We start from the raw sequence: 8,654 nt of genomic DNA, 5'->3' as shown, positions 1-8,654 counted from the left end.
AAACCTATTTTCAACAGACTTAGCAGGGAGGTGATACAATGCTCTATATAGTCTAGGAAAACACTGCATGGTATCTTATATAGTAAATAAAAAAGAGGCCCAAATAATGTAAGATGAATGATTGGTAAAGAATCTTTGGCCCTAGGTTTAATTTCATTCATGCTTTAGGACAAATGTCTAGATGTGATAATCTCCTTCACTAATGCTGTAAAACACATCATACTTTAGAAATATTCTAGGTAGGAAGTTCTGTGGAGATGTCGCTTTCTTTGTTTTTGTCTGTCTTTCTCATTTCTGTGTTTTTTTTTTTTTGCCCTTTGCCTTTCATCCTCTATCTGTACTTCTTCATCTCTATGGGTATGCTTAAATCTCCTTTATTTTTAACTAGCCAAAAGAACAACAACAAAAATGTTTTAAGCACTTAATATAGAAATACAGTTTATGTTCTTTTTTCATTGAGGAAAGCAAATGAATGAAATATTGTTGTATATATTTGTTTTGAAACCTCCCACAAAATCTTCTAAATAAAATTACTTTCCACTTTTGTAACTCAGTTTTTGCCTGTGCATGAATAACTTGATAGAAGAATGATCTCACGTTCCTGGAATAAACTCATAAAAAATGCATTATGGCTATTTCTTTTCAAGCCAGTATTAACAAGTTTTTTTTCTAAACTAGAGATATAATCCTTGATAGAAGAACAACAGCAGAAGCAAAATGAATGTGTGTTTGGTAAACTTTAAGCTCAGGGTACATTATTGATGGATACATAATATATCTCATAGTCATAGAATTTTAAGGAGAAAGTGACATCCTCCTCATTTTGTAGATGAAAGAACAAAGGTTCAAGTGGATTACTAGAACCAATCAGGCAAGCAAGTTGGCAAGAATCCTGGTTGAATGCCATTTCATTCTTACTACACACAAGTTTGTGTTGAAAGCCTGCCATGTAGTACGACTTGAAAGCTTGCCATACACATTCAGGATATTATGCAGGTGAAATACTAAATACTGTGCCCAAGTCATTATCTGCTCAAACATGTATCATGATATCAAATATCTTTCTGCATATCTGGAAGCACTCCACTGAAGACAGTATCAGCTTTGCTCAGTGCTGAAGAATGATTCAACAATACTGCATGAGAAAGCAGAAAACTGTGACAGAAATGATAAGAGTTGGGTCGTTGCTGGTATTTTTGGAGCAGCACAGTCCGGTATTACAGTATATAAATTAAAATGGATAAAGCTTTCTTTAGTTGCTTATTTTCTCAATCATGTTCATTTTTTTCTTTCAAGGAACGTGATATGTACTGAAAATAATTTTTCATGTTTCATGATTACTGAATGAACAAACAAAGATATGGAAAAAGGCAGCCCATGAGCACAATATTCTAAAGGTAACTTATCCTAATCGGTATATGCATCATGATAAACAAAAAGCATTGGTAGAACTGACCAGCCTACATGTCACATGGCATTTAGTGGGCACATATAAATTGGTTTTCATGTAACATGGATAAATTTAAGCACCTCAAAATATAGAATGACCTTTGGACATGGATAAAAGAGTCTTGCCCCCTAATAACAAGATAACAAGATGTTTTAACTGAACATTCATTACTGGTGCCTTCTATCAGAGCACTACATTGAAAAGTCAAGGCAAAATACTTTTGTAGATATCCAAATGTTAGGTATTGGTGTGTGTGTGCACGCACACATGCCTACATGCATGGGAAACATGAATGTTTACAATCCTGTGAAAAGATGACAAGGCAGATGTGAATATTTTCTACAAGTTTTTCTGATTTATTAAAAGTAAATAAAATTAAATCACCTCTGTTTGCTGTAATCAATAATTCCTGTACACTCACTCTTAACAATTCTTAGAGATACATTTACCAATGTAAAAATAGCCATCTGCTAATGCTGCCCACCTATGTCAGAGAATCAGAGCTAGCAAATGCACTGACTTTGAGAATAAATTGATAAAAAGAGATTTGGCATAGACCTCCTCAAAAGAGTCTTATTAACACAAATATATCACCTTCACAGGCTGTAAACAATATATCAAAAATGAGCTCTATTTTTTGCCTTCCTTGCCATCTTTCCCTTTGTCTTCCTTTTCTGTTTTGTCTTTTTCATATTTCTCTCTGTCTGGTTTTGTTACACTATCATAAGAAGGTGGAGAGACAGTGGATGGAGTTGCACCTGTTTTTTCTGGACTTGAGTTCTCATTAACATTATCAAAAACCATATCTTCTTTATTGGGCAAATCATCATCTCTGTCACCATCTTTGATGTATATACTTGATATATTTTTGACATTTTGCCGTAGGCGGTAACGTCTGTAAGCACGCTGAATGACTGTAGCAGACACATCCTCTTGCTTTCTTTTTAGTGTAGTTGTGATGGGCTCATAAGACACCTTAGAGGGATTTGCAGACATGAACCTTTCTTCCATCTGTGAACGAAGAGAGTCCATCTCTCCACCTTCCCCCAAAACACGCTTTGTAAAAGCAAATAAGATGTCGAGGCAGTGGATCCTGTCCCCACTGACCATGGGCAGGTCCATGGCAATGAGCTGGACTTTGTTCGGTTTTGCTATGAGAAGAGGAGGATCCAGGGCAGCTGCAAAATCAGAGAGTTTGCTATATTCTATAAATTGGGTCGCGTCTGGATCAAACTTCTCCCAAACCTCATAGAACATCTCAAAATCGTCCTCACTCAGGGGCTCAGTACTTTCTTCAGTAGCAACACTGAAGTTCTCCAGGATGACAGCAATGTACATGTTCACCACGACCAGAAATGATATGATGATGTAACTGACAAAATAGAATATCCCGACAGATGGGTTCCCACAGTCTCCTTCAACTGAGCTTCCAGGATGAACTTTTTTGGGGTCACAGTCCGGTGGTTTACTGTTGAGGATAGGTGCCAGCAATCCATCCCAGCCAGCAGAGGTGGTAATCTGGAACAGGCAGATCATGCTGTTGGCGAAGGTCTCAAAGTTGAACATGTCATTAATTCCAGCTTCCTTTTTAACATAGGCAAAGTTGGACATTCCAAAGATGGCATAGATGAACATGACCAGGAAGAGCAGGAGGCCGATGTTAAACAGCGCAGGAAGGGACATCATCAAAGCAAAGAGCAGCGTGCGGATCCCCTTGGCCCCTTTGATCAGACGCAGGATTCGGCCAATCCTGGCAAGACGGATCACTCGGAATAGGGTAGGGGACACAAAATACCTTTCTATCAAATCTGCCAGAAACATACCTGGTGAAGAGTGGAGGAGTAAATGGTAAATATTTAAATATCTATGCTACAGAAAATTATGACTCTAAATAGTTTTATGTGCCATTTTATCTCTTGTGATTTCAGGATTTTCATTTTATATTGAAGACAATATTATAACAATCCAAGGACTGAGCAATCCCACAGTAAAATGGCTAGCCTTAACCACTGTGACTTTTTTTTCTACTTTAGTAGGTTTGTGAACCTTATATTTTTTCATGCACAGTTTTTTAATTTGTAAGGGTAGAAAAATTAAAGTCACATAGTAAAATGCTAAAAAGAAAATATAAATCACCTGAAATATCAACCAACCATTAACTGCTGTTAGTATTTTGTTTAGGATCACTCCATTTTTCTATGCAAGCACACAAACATATACAAATGTAAGCATGATAATAGAAGGGTTTTTTGGTCATCTGTTTTAGTTATTTCATCATATGTTATGGAGGTATTTCCATATAAATGACAACAGAACAATTCCCTATAGTTGTATAATGTTGTGTCAAAGTCACCATATTTTGAAGAATTTTATGCTGTTTCCAATTGTTTTGATTGAAATGAATATCTAAGCAGGTATATTTTTTGCATGAGCATTTTTTGATAATAATAGAAGGTAGGTGAAACAGTGATTTAAATCTTTGTTATATATTGCAAATCTACCTCCAAAAAGTTTGTAGAAACTAACTTTTATAATGATAGTCTATGAAAGTGCTCCCACTTCATATGCTCACCGGTGCTGTTTTCTTCTTTGTAATTTTACCAAAAATATCTCTGTGATGTTTGAAACATCTCAGTATTGTGGCATTTTTTTGGGGAAAAATAATCCACATTTTCTTAATTTATTGGACATTTTGTATGCTTGTTGACTATTTTCAACTTTCTCCTTTTGGCCTAGTCTAGTTTTTGGATATTTTTCTGTTGGGAGATTTACTTCTTATTGATTTATGAGGAATATTTTTTTTGTGTGTGGTTCCTTTTTTTTTAAAATTTATTTATTTTAAATGGAGGCTAATTACTTTACAATATTGTACTGGTTTTGCCATACATCAACATGAATCCGCCACGGGTGTACATGTGTTCACAAGTACTAATCCTTTGTTAGCCATAAATGTTACATTAACAATTTCCTTGTTTTTAACATGTTTTTCAACTATTTTTTCTTTTAATTTGGTGGCGGTAGTGATTCTTCCTCCATAGAATAAATATTTTGATTTTTATGTGGTCATATCTATTATTTTGTCTCAAGGGAGTTGTTTGTCATGAATAGAAAGGGCTATTTAAGCTCATGGTTATAAATCTATTTCTACTAGAATACAATTTTACACATCCATTAATCTTGATCCATGAGATCTTTTAACTGAGTAATTTAGTAATTCTCCATATATTGAAGCTTAAATTAGGATTATTTATTTGAATCTATTACTTCATCAACGTAAAAACAATCTTTAATATCTGGCAATGTAAGTCACCCCTCATTACTCTAATTTTTCTTCCAGATGAATTTTAGAATCATTTAGATTTATGTTGCCAATTTATTATCCCACTCATATTCTCATTGGGGTAACACTGGATTTAGTATTTAAACTTTCTTTTGTTTCTGTTAGTTTTCCTCATAGAAGTCTTATACATTTCTTATTACAGTTATTTCTAGGTATTTTCCTTTATTTTTACTGGAATCATGAATCAGATTTCCTTAGATATATTTTCTAATCTTTTGGTCCACATAAACAATTATTAACATTGGTTCATGGTTCATGCAATTTAAAATCTGTACCTTCTGAACTTTAATTGAATCCATTTTATTGGTTGATTCTCTTGCATTTTTAGAGTACCACAGTAAGATGTGAAACTGATCATTTGCTCCATTGTTTAAATATATGTACCTCTCCGTTTTCTCATCTAATTGGATCAGCCAACACTGTTACAAAGCGAAGTGATAGAGGGATATTCCTTTCTTCTTCCTAAGTTAAGTGGAATGCTTCCTCTCTTCTGCTTGCTGTTAATGTGTGATTCCTACCTAAATTTTAATTTTTCTTTTATTTTTTTCAAAAATTGATTTTGAATGCCTATTCTAAGTTGCAGTACTCAATATGGCAGTTTTAGATTATAGTACTTTCAACCTTTCTGAGTCTCCTTGTTTCAGCATCTCTAAGTGAGTTTGTATTAAATAATCTCCACAATCTCTTCTGTCTAAAATTTATAATTATAAAAATAAATTCAAACCTAAACTACTGGGAAAGGCATGTACAAATAATGAAAAACAAGATGACAGGAAAACAGCTATGGGAATGAAACAAGAGGAAGTATAAAATCAAATATTGTGATTCACAGACATGACTGTGGTTGGCTGAAAATGATTACAGACTTGACAAGTATGAAGCTGTAAGAAATGAAGCTGGCATTTCTTCATACCTTAACTTCACTTTGATTTCAGGGAGAATTTTCAATCACCAATATTCTGGCTAGTTATATTATCACTAATCAAGGGATAGTTCTCATATATGCAAAAACTAGAAATGATTTCAGATTCTACATTTAGATTTACATTGCCAGTTTACATTGGTCTAAGACACATCTATCTACTGGCACACTTGCTACGTTTGTGAAGGGTATCCTGGAAGTCAAACATCAAGGGGTATTATGTGCTTCCAACAAATAGAAAATGTATCCTTCAGGTTCATAACGTGAACCTAGGAATTCTGACGCAGATGTTTTTGTTTAGTTTTGCTTTAAAGGTTACTTCATTTTTTTTCAGTGTTACTCAAAAGTAGGTTTATAGTCATGAATTCAGAAACTTCTCTGAATACGTGTGATGTTTAGTTTGACTCAGAATTAAAATCTGATTAATAAATGGTCTTACCTACAATGGAGAGAATTACAACCACAAAATCAAAGATGTTCCAGCCTACAGTGAAGTAGTAGCATCTGAGGGAGATCAGTTTCAGCACGCATTCTCCAGAGAACAGGATAATAAAAACCACATTGATCCAATTTAAAACTTCAGTCACGTAGTCACTTTGTCCCTCTTTTTCCACCATCATGGTTACCATGTTGAGGCAGATCAGAACCATGATGGCTATATCAAAAGCTTGGTTTGTTACTAGGTCAAAGATACATCCTTGGAATTTGTTCTGCAAAGAAACAAAAATGATAGGAAATTGTACAGTAAATTTTCAAAGTAGTATCCATAAATGATTACATTAACAAAACAAATTTTAAAGGTACCTGTCTTCAAAACTTGCATAAATTATCCTTGGTTATAAGATCTTGCTTTGTTTAAGGAATATGATTAATGGGCTAGATCTAAGTCAGAGTACATGACAACTTGCTGTTGACTTTCAGTGTACCAATTCTTCAATTAACCTTGTAAACTAACATTTGCTTTTAAGTCTATCCACCCTAGTATGTCATACAGGAATTGCCAGGATCACAAGGTAATTTTTTTACTAAGAAACTCTCAGAGACAAAAAAAAAAGAAAATCTCAGTTCCATTACCTACAGTGTTTCAAGGTAATAAAATGACATCTCTAAATTTCTACTTTGTCACCTTATTTTGACTAATGTGTTGGCATCATTGTCTTACACTGGTATTACTGCTATAATATCAGAGATGTATACTTTCCTGTCTCTTCCATGTATAGAATATATACTTCCAAACATATCCATATTTAACATATCACTTTTCTTATCAATCTCACTGAACAGTACTGTGCTTTTCATGAAACTCAATTTCAAAATCACTTTATTGGTTACATAAGCAAGTTTTAAGACACTCTATCAAGATCAAGTAGGGTACTGAGAAAATTAAATACTAGAGCTTTAAATTCATAGATTATGGTTCTGTAGGTCTGGATGAAACCTGGCCATGTGTCCATTTAAAAAGTGCTGGATAATCCTCATGTAGGCAGCTGGTACTAAACATATTCCCATTTTTAGGATGCTCTGTCTTCAGCCACAACTTTGCTCTACAGTGTTATACAAAACAGAAATTGAGATACATAAAATGCGTTTAAATTTATTTTAACTATTAGAGGAATACAAACTATTTAACTGCTAAGACTCACTATTTACACCTGAGCCTATTCTGGTCTTTGATCTTATGGCAGGATAAAGTTTAGATTCATGACCAGTCTGACTGCTTCCCTGGTGTTCTGTCTGTTGTAATATCAAAGGTCTACAAGGTTGGTTTCACCTGACTAAAGACACCTATCACTACATGCTGTGACTACATCATAGAGTCATCAAGATAATCAAATTTCAGTCAGAAGTACATTTTATTTTGATTCTCTATAGAACATTTGTACTAATAGTAAGATGTACAGCTAATGTAGAGTAAAAGCATATATAATTATTTTTTCATTTTTATAGAAAAGGAAAATATATGAAAGACTATTAAGAGCTGTGATAGTGTTCAAAATACATATATTCAGTTTTATAAGGACTTTTCTTTAAAATGTTAAAATTATACATTCATGTTTAAGAAATAATTATACATTAAAGATGAATTAAAATAATTTTAAAATTTACATGCTAAATATAATATTTTTTACCCCTGGCCGAGGTATTGGCTTTTGTGGTTTCTTGGATCCCAGCTTTTTCATTGCATTATAATATTTCTTCTGTTCTTCTGTCATAAAGATATCTTGACCTCCAAGGTAAAGAAATAAAAATAAATCTAGTTAAAACCAGAATCATTTTCCAGATATTCCTTCAGGTGATTATTCAGGTTAAAAATGTATTCATACAGAAATGAAATGTGTTTTCACTTCAGTAGCACATATATTGGAGAAGGCAATGGCACCCCACTCCAGCACTCTTGCCTGGAAAATCCCATGGATGGAGGAGCCTGGTGGGCTGCAGTCCATGGGGTCGCTAAGAGTCAGACACGACTGAGCGACTTCACTTTCACTTTTCACTTTCATGCATTGGAGAAGGAAATGGCAACCCACTCCAGTGTTCTTGCCTGGAGAATCCCAGGGACAGGGGAGCCTTGTGGGCTGCTGTCCATGGGGTTGCACAGAGTCGGACATGACTGAAGCGACTTAGCAGCACATATATTAAAATTGGAACCATATAGAGATTAGTATGGCTCTTGAAAAGTATTGCATACTTCTGGTGACAGATGGTGACACATGTAACTAAAGTCTTATGGTAATAATTTCACAATGTATGCAAGTACTGAATGATTCTATTGTACGTGCTGTGTGCTGAGTCATTTAGTTGTGTCTGACTCTGTGCGACCCTATGGACTGCAGCCTGCCAGGCTTCTCTGTCTGTGGGATTTTCCATGCAAGAAAACTGGAGTTGGTTGCCATTTCCTCTTTCAGGGAACCTTCCCAACCCAGGCTCTAACCATCATCTGT

At 34.6% G+C, this 8,654-nt stretch overlaps 1 protein-coding gene and 1 long non-coding RNA gene across 6 annotated transcripts in view; one reads left to right on the top strand and one right to left on the bottom strand.

Annotated features, from left to right (window-relative positions):
* Nucleotides 1-295: 295 nt before the first annotated feature.
* The window catches only part of LOC113903104 (sodium channel protein type 9 subunit alpha), a 165,505-nt gene continuing 157,146 nt past the window's right edge, over nucleotides 296-8,654 (bottom strand). For 3 of the 5 annotated variants that reach the window (XM_027558790.1, XM_027558783.1, XM_027558774.1), the window contains 3 exons: nucleotides 7,842-7,946; nucleotides 6,152-6,422; nucleotides 300-3,273 (listed from right to left, as the gene is read on the bottom strand). In XM_027558790.1, the coding sequence (XP_027414591.1) occupies nucleotides 2,081-3,273; nucleotides 6,152-6,422; nucleotides 7,842-7,946 (1,569 nt within the window). In that variant the 3' untranslated portion in view covers nucleotides 300-2,080. Of the gene's footprint in view, nucleotides 3,274-6,151; nucleotides 6,423-7,841; nucleotides 7,947-8,654 lie in introns of all 5 variants that reach the window. The other 2 variants (XM_027558765.1, XM_027558795.1) reach the window with 1 other exon arrangement.
* The window catches only part of LOC113903127, a 73,735-nt gene continuing 68,225 nt past the window's right edge, over nucleotides 3,145-8,654 (top strand). Inside the window, exon 1 of the long non-coding RNA XR_003514029.1 lies at nucleotides 3,145-3,227. This is a non-coding gene — a long non-coding RNA (uncharacterized LOC113903127). The remainder of the gene's footprint in view (nucleotides 3,228-8,654) is intronic.

This window comes from Bos indicus x Bos taurus, chromosome 2 (assembly GCF_003369695.1).
Source record: "Bos indicus x Bos taurus breed Angus x Brahman F1 hybrid chromosome 2, Bos_hybrid_MaternalHap_v2.0, whole genome shotgun sequence".
Lineage (NCBI taxonomy): Eukaryota > Metazoa > Chordata > Mammalia > Artiodactyla > Bovidae > Bos > Bos indicus x Bos taurus.
Note: the sequence above shows the minus strand (reverse complement) of the source record. Positions and strands in the feature narration are given on the sequence as shown.